Source organism: Lonchura striata, chromosome 20 (genome assembly GCF_046129695.1).
Source record: "Lonchura striata isolate bLonStr1 chromosome 20, bLonStr1.mat, whole genome shotgun sequence".
Classification (NCBI taxonomy): Eukaryota; Metazoa; Chordata; class Aves; order Passeriformes; family Estrildidae; genus Lonchura; species Lonchura striata.
This window is the reverse complement of record NC_134622.1, coordinates 7,065,511-7,078,454: the sequence shown is the minus strand read 5'-3', so window position 1 is coordinate 7,078,454 and position 12,944 is coordinate 7,065,511. Positions and strand designations below refer to the sequence as shown.

The 12,944-nt window shown below is 60.1% G+C and overlaps 1 protein-coding gene across 1 annotated transcript in view; it reads left to right on the top strand.

The window, feature by feature from the left end:
• Positions 1 to 559: 559 nt before the first annotated feature.
• Positions 560 to 12,944, top strand: part of RTN4RL1 (reticulon 4 receptor like 1) — a 30,418-nt gene continuing 18,033 nt past the window's right edge. The window contains exon 1 of the mRNA XM_021551027.2: positions 560 to 769. Coding sequence (XP_021406702.1) covers positions 757 to 769 — 13 coding nt within the window. The 5' untranslated portion in view covers positions 560 to 756. The remainder of the gene's footprint in view (positions 770 to 12,944) is intronic.

The following is a 12,944-nucleotide window of genomic DNA, read 5'->3' as shown; positions in this document are numbered from 1 at the left end:
GCGGGACGGCGGGGACAGCCGTGAGCGCGGCAGGCGCGGGGCGGCGCGGCGGAGCCTCGGTGCGATAACGGGGCACCGTGTGGACGACGACGGCAGAGGGGACAACGATGTGCCGGGGGTGACAGCCGGTCCCGGAGGGACCGCAGAGCCCCGGGGGGGCGGCGCTGGGCCAAACCCCGCGGTGGGGCGGAGGGAGGGCGGCGGCGCGGGGAACGGGAGCAGCGGCACTTTCACGAACTGTCCACGGGAGGCGGGAGAGGCGGCGGCGGCGGCGGCGGAACGGGGGGGCCCGGGGGGGCTCGCCCAGCCCAGCCCAGCCCAGCCCAGCCCAGCCCAGCCCGGCCCAGCCCTGCCCGCCCCGTCGCTGCCCCGCCCCGCCCTGCCCAGCCCTGCCCGCCGCTGCAGGCAGCGCGGCACCGGCACCGGGCACCCCTTTATAGGCTCTGCCCGAGGGGGTGGGGGGCGGCGGCGGCCCCAGCCCCGAGGGGGCGGCTCCCCCCTAAAAGCCGGCGGCGGGACGCGCGGCGGGCAGAGGCGCGGCCGGCGCTCCCCGGTGCTCCGGGGCCGGCGCTCCCCGGTGCCGCTGCGGCTCGGCCCGCCATGCCCCCGCGGGGGCCGCTCGCCCGGGCTCCGGCTCCTCGTTCCCGGTACAGCAGCAGCAGCCGCCGCCGCCGCTACCGCTCGCCGCCGCCGCGCCCGAGGCTCTGAGCGCCGCCGCCGCCGCCGCCGGGAGACCGCGCCCGCCCCGGCTCCAAGATGCTCCGCCAAGGTGAGCACCGCACCGGGAGGGCACCGGGCGCCGCGGGCACCGGAGGCAGCGGGGCCGGCCCCGAAGTTTGTCTCCCCGCAGAAGTTGGGGCCGCGCCGCCGGGCGCCCCCCGCCGCCACCGCGTTACCGGCGCCGCCACCGAGGCTCGGGCACCCCCCGGGGAGCGGCACCGGCGGGAGCGCAGCGCGGCGGGGAGGCGGGAGACCGGGAGGAGCGAAGCGAGGCAGGGCAGGCGCCGGGTCCCGCAGGACCGGGGACGCGGTGGGTCCCGCGGGCACCGGGGTACGGCGGGTCCCGGAGGCAGCGGGGATGCGGCGGGAGCGGGGTGGGGAGGGGGGGGGTCGGTGCTCGTCCCTCAGGGCGAGGGAACGGGAAACGGGGCTCACCGGGGAGCGCGGGGGGTTCGGCGGGGAAGTTGGGGCGAGCCGTCCCGTTCGGCCCCCCCCCCGAGGAGAATCGCTCCGCTGTGACATCACGCGATTTCCATGGCAACCGCCTGCGACGTCATCGGGGAGCTTTGTGACATCACAGCGAGGGGAGCAGCCGGCCCTTCCGGGGGTCCGGGACGGTGGGGAGGGAGGGCGGGACCCCCGGCGCCGCTGCACCGGAGCCGGTGCCGGGGGGATGCTGGGGACAGCGGTGGCGTGCGGTGGGACCCCCGCACCGCTGTCCCGTGTCCCGGGGAGGGGGCGGCCGCACAGCCCCAGGCCCAGCCCTCGCCGGCAGCGGCACATGCCCCTCTCCGACGAGGCTCGGGCAGCGCGGGAGGTGCCAACGCTGTGCGTGCAGCCCCTGGCATCGGGGTGCAGACCCCCAGGCAGGCGGGGCAGAGCCCCCGCTGCCACCCCAGAGACGCCTCTTCCCGCTGGGGGAAATGTCACCTTGCGGCTGTGTGGCCTCGCACTCGGATGCTCCTTTCTCTGGCTCCCGCCTCAGCTTTGTTTGGTGTATTAACCCAGCCCGGCTGGATGGCTTGAGAACAAACCCCAAGCCTTCGGAGCAGCCCAGCCTTGATTCCCAGCCCTGGTGCAGCTGGCTGGAGGAAAAGCATCATCCAGGCTGGGAAACTGGGAGCCTGAGGTGGAGGCAGGCAGCGAGGCTGCCGACAGGGTTGGATCCCACCAGGGGTAGCCTGTTAAGGTCAAGATCTACAGCTTTCATTTGTGGAGCTAGAAAAACAAAATGCAAATTGAAGAGCCTGTGGGCTAAAGCAAAACCTATTCTTAAAGTTTTTGTCTTGTTAAGCAAGGAAATAGAGTGCCAAATAGGCTTTGTTAAGTGGCAGTCTAATTAATAATTTAAAATCTTGTAGCTGTCTTTCATTAGAATTTATCTGTACATCAACCACAAAATCAGTCAAACACACTCATTTATAAGTTAATACCGTTCCTGAATAATTCAACAGGCAGTTAGAGGAGGCCTCCATCCTGCCGACAGGTTCTCCCCTCCCTGCCTCACCGGGCCAGGTGTCCCTGGGCAGGGGGGCCCATCCCCAGCATTTGCCCCAAGCGGGGTGCAGAGGGGACATCCCACATGTGAGGCGAGGGGACAAAGGGACAGCTGCTGCTGGGGTGTTGGGCTGGGGCCAAACCCCTCTGCGGGGCCCCGGGGTGGCTGATTTTGTCAAGGATGGTGGCAATGTGAGGCTGTGCTGGTGGGCGGCAGCGCGGGCTGATGGTGGCACTGCCACCACCTTCCACGTCCCGCTGCTGGGGCCATGGCAGGGCTTGAGGCAGCAGGAGCTCCAAGGGAGGCAGCTCCGAGGGGACAGCTTCACACAAAGCCGTTTGCAGCAGGATGGCAGCAGCGTGCCTGGGCAAGTGCTGCTATTCCCGAGGGCATTTTGGGCCTCTTGCACCCCGTGGGCTTCATCCGTGGAGTCACTGGTGGGATTCAGGGTGGATTCTGTGCTGTGGGATGTCACTGGTGGCGTGGCAGCGGGTGGCAGCGTGGGGTGCAGCTCCACCCGGGGTGAGGTGTCACAGCCTTGTCAGAGGTGGCCGCAGGCAGCTGCAGGCAGGAGTGCAATACTGGCGATGCAGGAGGAGGAGATTTCCAGGTCAAGGATGGCACCAAGGTCATGGGCAGCCACATCCCCGTCCCTTCCATCGCCCATCCCATGGACGTCCAGCCTCCGTCCCTCCCTGCCAGGCCAGCAGTCAGGGTGCAGGCGCAGGCTGGACTGCGGTTCTCGTGCCGGGGAGCCAGGAGCCCAGAAACCTTTCTGCTTATAAAAGTTTAATTTCATAAAGAGCTGCTAGGAAGCCACAAGCTCTCTGTGCCCGGTGAAGCAAGGGAGGGGGTCAGGATGTGGCCCAGGCTGTCCCTGCAGTGGTGCTGGGGGGGAGCGAGGAGGGCTCGGCAGAGGAGACCTGCCTGGACCTGGAGTTGGAGCCGGGATGTGAAGGAGCCGTGGCTGCTCAGTGACCTGCACTGATGGAGCCCGGCAGGGTCAGAGCCCTGGCCACGCTTGGCTGGATGTTATTGCCACCTTTTGCCAAAAATGCCACACCCGGCGCCCCGCAGCCCCGTCTGGGTGACACTCCAGGTGGCCTCGAAGCACTGCCCTAAAAACATCAGTGAACCTGCCCGTGAGATGTAAAAATATGCATTTTCCAGCATGATTTCACACCCATCTTTCCCTGGAGCACCTGGCAGTGCTGGAGCCAGTGGCACAGGCCAGCAGCAGGGCGGTGAGGCTCCATGGTTTGCAGGATGAGGCCACGCGTGGGATGTCATTGCCTTGGGGCCAGGTAGGAACAGGCTGGAAACTGCTGGAGTGCTGATGGGTTTTGACAGCAAGAGCCAAAATCTTGTTTTGAAGGCAAAAACCAGGCAGGGAAGTGTGGGAGCCTGGAGGGATGTGGTGGTGGCCAGGTGTGACCAGAGCTGCCTCCCACTGGGGCATCCCCTGCTCCTGGCAGTGCCCCTGTGGGAGTGTAGAGGCAAAGCCCCCCTGGCAGAAGAGTGACCCAGGACATGACCACTTCAGCCCTACACCACCTGTCCCACTATGCCCCAAATCGAGACACCCTTGGGTGACACTCATCCCCACCCCAGGGACCTGCTCCAGCCTCCCCCAAACAGCCAAAAACTTGGGCTTTGTTTGCAAAGTGCAGTTCCAGGGTTCAGCTGTGATCAGTAGAGACTTGGGTTATTAAGAGCAGATTATGTTTGCAGAGCTCTTTGGGGGAGCAGCAGCAGCACAGACACCCACACCCCAGCAGCGATGGCTGTTGTTTGGGCTGCCAGTGGGTTGGGATGGGCGAGGTGATGCCCTCGTTCAGAACCCACCAAAGGAGGCTGAAGTCTCATTTAAGAGCAGCTGCAACAAGTGGGAGGCTGCAGGGAGAGCCACGAGGCCAGGAGCAGGAGGGATCCTGGTGGGAGTCAGTGAGGAGGAGCTGGGGGTCCGTGTGCTGGCATGGGCAGGGGTGCAGGGCATGGCCTCAGGAGCAGCACTGGGATCCAGGAGCATCTGTGCTCTCTCCTGCAAGGCTGCTCTTCCCCTGCTATTTTGGGTGATGCTGCTCCAGCCCAAGGTGGAAAGAGCTGGCTCAGCCTCAGGATCCTGTGCCAGCAGCAGGGCTGGTGCTGTCCTCGCTCTGGGTGTCAACAGCACGTCCCATCTCCCAAATGGAGGAAGCACCGATCCCCCCGATCCCCCTGTACCATCCCTGCGGAACAGCATCACCATGGAAACCCACAGCCCTGCGCCTGCCGCCCGGCAATCACAGGGGGGACACTTTTAGGAGAATTATTTTTACTGATGACAAATGGTGAAGGCGCGGTGCTGACAAAGGAGATGAGCCCGGTGCTGGGCACCATCGCGTGTTCTCCCCGTGGCCGCTCTTTCTCCTGCTTTTCCCGCTGAGGGCACACGCTGATGGGGCAGCCGTGGCTCTGCCCGGGTGTTAAGTGCGGGCAGGGCGAGCGGCAGATGCAGGACGGGAAGATGCGGGGGGCAATCTTCTTTGCTCAGATTAGGATTGGGGGTTATTAAGCGGAAAATGCTCCATTTGGTGTAGAAAGCTCCTTTTCCTTTTATAACAGCATATGTGCCCCGCTGGCTGCTTGCTTCCCGGTGGTGCTGGCACAGCGGCTCGGAGCAGGCACGGCAGCTTGGAGCCCGCCCAGTTTTGGTGAGCAGCTTTTAGAGATGCTCCTGCCTGGGCCGGGAGAGCCGTGGCTGCTCTGGTGGCTCACGGTGCCAAAAGCTGGCTCCTGTCACGGCTGTGTCTCTCGTGGCCAGCGGGATGGGGCGGCAGCGGGATTTGGCCCCGGAGAGGTGCTGGCACAGCAGGTCCGTGGAGGTCCAGCGTGGATCCGAGCAGATCCCGTGTGCTGGAGCCGGAGGGTGTCCGGGGTGCTCCACGTGCTCCCCGAGTCCCGGCATCGCCATCACACCGGGAGGATGCAGCCGCTGGTTTTTGGGGAGGGAATTTGGCAGCTGCTGCTCTGGCAGGGCTCCTTACGGAGCAGCCCTGCAAGCGGAGGGGAGGTGCCAGCGGCTCCGCCAGCCCCGTGTGCCGCACTTGGGAACCGCTTTCTATTATTATTTTTTTTTTTTTCCAGCTGCATTTGCACCAGCGTTTGCATTGGCTTGCTTGGGGAAACCCCATCCCCGTGACCGCGGGACCCCCGCGGTGCCACCCGAGGGGGTGCAAAGCCCGTCCTTGGGCACGGAGAATGTCACGGGGCTGGATTTTGGCCCGAGGTGACCTGGGTGAAGATCTTGTCACCCAGCTGGGTATCCGTGTGCTTGCACCGGGCAGATCCCTTCTGATCCCCGCGGGGGGAAGGCAGAGGGGGACAAAAGCTGCATCCTCTGCCGGCTCCTGCCTCCCTGAGCCTCCCTCCTTCCCTCCCCGCTGCCTCCAAATTCGGCATCCCATCGGGTGCTGGATCCAGCCACCCTGCGGGAAGCACAGCGGAGCCAGCAGAGGGGTTGGGATGATCCCCCCTCGGCAGGGAGATGCCGGGGTGTTTGTGCTAACAAGCCCAGCGTATTATAATTCCAATGGAATTTAAAAAACAAAATAGTCCTCAGACAAACGACTCTGCAGTGCCTCTGCCAGGGCCTAAGATCTGCTGCTATCTATTTTTTAATAATTGAGGGTAATAAATATGTATTTCTTTCTCCTTTCTCTCCGTACGCCGCAGCTTGTCAGCTCCCTGCGTCTCTCCTCTGATCAGACCCCATCTTTGCCGCGCGGAAAGGAAAAGAAAGGGGAAAAAAAGAAAGAGAGGGGAGAAAAAAAAAAAAAAAGATTCTTTAAGCAAAAAGGATTAAAGCCTTGAAAGTAGGTCTGCCCGAGCTACTCGGCTCTTCCTGCTCCCTGCCAGCCGCAGACAGGGCCAGGGACAAGAGGAGCATCCCCAGGCGGTGGAATCCGTCCCCGCGGGGTGTTTTTGGGTGCAGATCCCGGCAAATCCCCCGGGGAGCGGGGCTGTGGCTGGGCAGAGCCGCCGGGTAACTTGGCAAAGCGCTGCTCAGAGCCAGTCCTGCTCCGGCGGCAGATATTCCCCGGCTTATTATTGCCTCTGCTTTTCAGATGGAGATGTTGGCTCGAAGACGTGCAGGGGGTTTGGCAGTGGGGCTGAGCCCGGGCCAGGCTCCGGGACCCCCCCGGCTTCGGGATGCTGGGGCGGAGGAGGCGCTGGTGTGAAGAAGGCGGCTATTTATAGCTTCCCTCGGCTTTTGTTCCTTTTCCAGTAGAGCTCCTCTCGAAATAGAAACAGTGCCGACTGCGCGGCCGCTCCCGGGGCCCAGCCTGGATGCGGGGGGCATCTCCCAGCCCGGAGCGGGGGGATACCCCAACCTGTGAGATGCTTTTGCCTTGGGCATCCTCCCGTCCCGCATCCCTCGAGGCGGGTGTGGGATGAGGGGTGGAAGCTGCCCCGGCGCTCCCCCCGTGTGCTGGTGATGCTCATGCCGACCCCGAAAGGGATGAATGGCACTGAGGGGAGCATCTCTGTAGGGTGACAGCGCTGGGTGCCCCTCGGGAGAGCAGGAGAATCCCTCGGGAACGCCCTGACACGGTCTGTCCCCGTTTTGCAGCTCAGTCGCTTCCTCTGCTTTTCCCTCCCAGCATCCAACAGCACCCCCTTGCTCCCCCCACCCCCCCCCTCCCCACTCCATCTCTGATCAATATAGCTGGGGAAAAACAAAACAAAACAAAGTAAATATTTAATACGATCCAGGGAGCCACAGCGAGCGCTCCCCCCGTCTGTCTCCTCCAGCAGCCGCTCGCAGCAGCTCCCCGGCCCTAATGAGCCTGAGTGCAACAGGGATCGATGGCAAAGGCAACCTCCGCACAGGGGTCAGCTCTGCCACATCCCCTGTGCTGCTCCGGGGCTCAGGCTTGGCCCCCTGCCCCCCTCCCACCCCCCCCCCAGGGCTGCCCACCCTCCTCATCCTCTTCCCCGTGCCCCGTTTCTCCTCTCGTGTGTCCTCTCTGTCATTTCCAGTTCTGCTGGAAATGGGAGGGATGAAGGTTCTGCTGCTCCATCCCAGCCACACGGGGCATGAGCTGTGTCAGGCATCAGCTCCAGGCTGGGGGCTTCCCTGGGGTGTGGGATGGGGCGTGTGTAGGGCTGGGTCCAGCGTGGGATGAGTGGAGCAGATCCCTTATGGAGACCCCAAATAATGTTAGAGCTGGCGCTGGCTTTTTAGGCAGAGCCAAGAGAGTGTCTGTGTTTGTGGTGGGACCAGGTGTGCCTCCTCCTCCTCCTCCTCCTCCTCCTCCTCCTCCTCCTCCCTCCTCCTCCTCCTCAGCCTCTCACCCCCTCAGCTGCATTCCCTGGCATCCTCCAGACACCCCAGGTGCTGACAGAGTTTGGGAAGTGCCAGTGCCAGGTAACTGGCAAGCTGGTCCTGGCGATGCCAGTGCAGGACCTGCCTCATCAGACTCTAGAATGTTTTCCCTGCATGTTTTCCAAGTTTGGATGGTCCCTGTCACCCCACACCAATGGAGCTGCCAGATTTCCTGTCCCCCTGACTCAGCTGCTCTGTGTTGGATGGTCCCCATTGTGCCCACCACCCATAGGAGTGGGACCAAGCTTTGCCCCCAGCCAGGCATTCCATCAGCTGGACCTGTGCATCCCCATGCAGCCCTATCCTGCCCTGGGGTCCCAGCAGGATGCAGAGGTGGCACACAGGAGACAGAACCCAGGAGGGGCACCAGGCTGTGCTCCTCTGCCACCACAACTTTTGTAAATTGTTATTCCATGGAAAAGTCAGTTGTCCTTGGTAACACCTCGGATGAACCCACAGCTGAATTCCATCCCTGGGATGTGGTGGGGGAATGCCCACCCCCCCTGACGCCCCTCATCCAGCACTGCCAGACCTCCAGCACTGCAAAGCCTCAGCCAGGCTGTGCCTGGGGATGGGAACTGCATTTACAGCTGGAAAACAACCCAGCGTGCCCCCAGCACGGGGCTGGGGATGTGCATCTCCTGCCTCCCAGGTGATGCTGCTGAGATCTTCCTGCTGTCAGCGTTCAGAAACACAGAATCACGGGATATGATTATCTGCAGGTGCTTTTATTGAGAGCTCTGGGAATCAGGGGTCCAGACCCAAATCTGACTCTGACATGGCTCTCGAGCTGAATGTATTTTATATTCTGTCCTTATATAACTTGCATATTAATTATTAAACTTATATTGTTCTATTGTATATATTGACATGAGTTTCTCCTGATCTTTCTTAGGTCACTGACCACAGTTTCTCATTATTATTCTTATGATTAAACAGTAATTCTAATTACTAAACAATCATCACATCTAACAATTATATCAACTATCACGTACTAGCTACACAGTGCAGTTCTAGCAAGCACAAGTTCTCCATGTGCTTAGGGTGTCTATTTTTCCAGGGCCTACTAAGCTTATTTTCCTGTTAACCCTAAATCCCCATGATTTTAAAACCCTTTTAGTATCACTGCAGCTCAGGGTCTCCTGGCAGGCAGAGGGCTGCAGAGGTGCCAGGGCTGACTCCCCCTGGGCAGTGCAGCAGTGGGAGCAGGAGCTGGGACAGCGGCGCAGGTCCTGCGTCACAGATGCAGCTTGTGGCAAAGTGCCGAGGAAGTTTTGCAGCAGCATTAGAAAATGTTGACATGTTTTTTGAAACAATTTCAGATCTGATATCTGCGCCAGATTGAGTTTGTAACCAGCTTTATTGTTTAAGCCTGCTGGGATTTCATCAAAGGCGTCTGCTGTTTACCCAGAACCATTTCATTGGAGAAAACAGCAAACAGACCTGCATTTCTATCTGATTTCACTTTTTCCTTTTCCTCCTGAATTTAAGTGCTTGTGAAAAGCATGGCTGATAAGGCAGAGCCGTGTGGATAAATCCCGAGGACTGGCGGTGGATGCTCTACCAGCTGCTCCAGCTTTATTAATAGACTGAAGGCAGTTGCTGGACCAGCTGCTGGGTGCCAGCCTGGAGCCAGGCGCCCGCCTCGGGGGCAGCTGGATGTCCCCAGATGGTTTTGGGATCTCCACCCCGGCAGGCTGAGCCGAGTCATGACTCCTCAGGATGCCGAAGGCTGGGAAGAAGATCCATCCACGCGGAGCTTTTTTAGTGCTCTCAGTGTGAATTCAGATTTCAACTGTGAGGGAGCCAATGCCTGTCCTTCCCCAGGGAGTGACCCCAGCAGGCAATGTGCTCTGTCACTCCCTGACAAGCCGGGCCAAGGCAATGCAACCACGGGAAGCAGAGAAGGATGAAGGAGAAACCAAACTAGAAAGGGGCTTGGTGTAAAATGCATCAATCCTTCTCTCACATCCCTGGGGAATCCAGTGGCTGCCAGCCTGTCTCTGTCTTTTGCCCATTGCTGACCTTGGAAACACACTGGAGAGGAGGATTTGGGGCTTGAGACAGAGCCCAAGAGGCTTTTACAAGGAGCTGACCCAGGGGCTGCAGCCCCCTCTGCTGCTGACTGCTTTGCCCCGGGCATCTTCCCACGGCTGCATCCTGGTCACCCTTCCCCAGCATTGTTTTCTACCTCACTTGGGGATGGTCTTGGTGGCTGTTCCCACTTTTCCTGGCTTTTGGGACAGAGACACAATGGGCTGGGGTTGGTGGAGTACATCTCACTGCCCTTCCCGGGGTCCCTTTGGCATCTCCCAGCTGTCCCAGGTGCTGGCACTCCCTGGGCAGGTTGTGCCAGTGGCACCTCGCTGGCACTCCAAGGGCTTGTCCTGCCCATCGATCACACCTGCACGGTGACAATGTAATTTTTATCTCCAGCTGTTTATTTCTCAGACAGAACTACTTGTAAATTCTGAGAAGAATATATATCCCTGCGCATGACAAATCCAGCACATGGCGATTAATCTGCCCTCTTAAGACCTGAATACGAAAGTGTCCCAGTGTCACTCCTGGATGGGGTGTCAAGCCCTGGGGCAGCACTTTGGGGATATGCAGGGACCTGATGGCAGAACGTGCCCAGGTCCAGGTGACGCTTCCCAAATACTTATTGCACTTCCTACCAGCTCCAGTGGTCCCTGACTGATATCCCAGCTCTCCACACTCAGGCTCCAGCTCCTCTTTTTTGGGAGGTTTATGCAAATAGGCCTTCTCTCTTTTTTTTTTTTTTTTTTTTTTTTTTTAATTCCTCGCTGCTGCTGCTCTGCTGTGCCCCAGATAGCAGAAGTGCTGAGGACAGGTGTTTGCGTCAGGTCCTGCGGCACCCGTGTCCGTCCCGCCCGGCCGAGGGGAGGAGGGATGTGCTGGGGGGATACCCCGAGGGGAAAGGGGGAAAGGGGCAGGGGGCAGCCAGCAGGACCAAGGATGGGCAGGGGAAACTCCTTTAATGGCTGCACTGCGCTAGTGAGGATGGGCATTGATGGCAGTGCGGGTCTGTTCCGAGCCCAAGCACGGCTCTGTCCCCAGTGAGGGGCAGGACAGGGATTGGGGTGTCAATTTGGGCTCTGCAGCATCCCACAGCCCCACTGGCAACACCCTCTGTGTGATAAAGCCTCTTATTTACAACGTCCTACTCGGGAGCATCTGGGAAGCGAAGCGCGTCATTTCCAGGGAGAGCAAAAAATGCTGCATATTTCAGTGTCTTTTGAATTTTTTAGGTTTCCCTGAACTGTGCTAATGGGTTGGTGGTGGCGGGGGGGAGCTGAGGGCCCAGCCCAGCTCAGCTCCCGGCCTGCCTTGCTGCTGTGCCGCGCGGCCATCGCTGCATTGCTGCTCTTAAAATATTCAGTGCTGTTGGCCACAATTTCACAGCGGGTCAAAGCGCGCCGAGCCAGCAAGAAGGAGGGAAAGTGTGACAAGGAGATTAACCCCGGCCCGGCAGGCCCCGGCCGTGCTCGGCAGGCTGAGCACGATGTGCTGCAGCCACCTCGTCCCGAGGGACCAGCAGAGAGTCCGGAGGGGCCACGACACCCAAAATCTCTCTGGTTGCCCGATCTCGCTGAGTTGGTGGCATCACCCTCAAAGTGGTGAAGGGGCATTGAGTGTTGGGAACGCTGCCTGCTCCAGGACGGTGTAGGTGAATGGAGATGAGAGATCTCTTGAGGCTGCTCTTGGGGTATCAGGTTTATTGGGGATGGAGAAATGTCTGCCTCGAGCTGCCAGACGCAGCACGTGGTGAGGCTTGAGGGGATGGGAGAGGGGAGAGACAAGGGGATGCTCTAGGAGAGGGTGGAGGTCCTATGAGGGGGAAGATCCAAGAGGAGGGGAAGTTCCAAGAGGCTGTCTGGCCCCTCGGAGCCCCTTATCAGGGGGCTTCAAGGTGGGCTGGAACAAGGCTCGGGCCAATGGGGTTACAGGCACTTGATGTTTTAGGGGAGGGATACAGGTGCAGGGTGAACTGTACATTTTGGGGGTGAGATGGAACAGTCCACTTGACCCCTGGACCCATCTGTAGGCAAGGGCGTTGTACAGCTAGCAGAGAGGACTGTTCTCATCCTGGCTGTGTTATTTATGAATAATTATATTTATCCATCCTTCCCAACAACTGAGAGCATTCAGAGTCGTGCTGGGAGGACTGAGCATCCCCTCCTTGTCCAAGCTGCTGCAAAGCAGGAGCCTGGCGATGCAGTGGGATGAAGAGCTGAGCATCCTCCCAGTTCTTGGGGATGTTGCTGAGAGCCCTCATTGCTTTTCACCCCAAGAGGTTGTGGTTCCCAGGCCTTGCACAACCATCAGCTGGTGCAAACGGTGGAGCAGCAGATTTGCACTGCAAAGAGCAGCTGCTTGAGCCCTGCTTGCTGACAGGGATTTGGTAATCCTGTCGTCAGCCCGGAGTTTGCTCTCGGGATCGCTGGCTTTGGCTGCCAGGCTTTTCTAAGAAAACTTCTGAGGCTGGGGGAAAGAAGTGAAGCAAAGCACATGGTCTGTGCCCACCGTGCAAGGGGGATGCTGGGTGGTCTCTGTGATTCTGTGTGGAGCCCGGGGTGGATGAGGGATGCTGCCACAGGGAGAAAGTGTGTGCCAGGCTCAGTGCTGGAAGCCACGTGTTGTTCAGAAGCTGGAGACCCCCAGGAACCACCTCTTGCGTGGGCTGCACACCCTTGGGCTGGGAAACCCTGTGTGGCCAGGTTGGCTGAGGCTTGCTCTTGTGTCTCCTGCACCTTCCTTGGATTCTTGGTCGCGTGCCACGACTTCAGAGCTCGCCACCAGCAGCACGGATGACTGCGTGGTGTCACCTGCAGGAAGCGCTGCAGCTGATGGGTGCTCTTCTGGGGTTTTAAGGGCACTGTGGCTGATTTATCAGGGTGTCTCCAGGGGTTACGGTCATGCCACTGGTCTCCACGGACAAGAGGTGGCCGCTGGGTTGGGTGTTCTGGCAAGGAGTTGTGACCATCCTGCTGTCCCAGGTAGCCACCTCCAACCTGAAGGCAGCCAGCCCTGTGGTGACCCCTCTGTCACTACCTCATCTCCAGACACACCCACTCATTCCCAAAATCACACTTCCCAAGGGTGCAGGGGTGCGCTGGTGTCCCTGCCAGGCTTGGGGCTGGACCAGCAGTGCCCTCCTTGAGCCAGCCCCGTGGTCACCCTCCCGCCCCCTGTGCCGGCAGCTGGCCAAGCTCTTCTCCTTAATTCTCCTTCATCCCTGTTAATGTTCCACCAGATGTTCTCATTATCCATTTAAACATATAATCCTCCCCCGAATCCCGCTAAGCTCCTGGCCTCCCCGATACCTCATGGCAG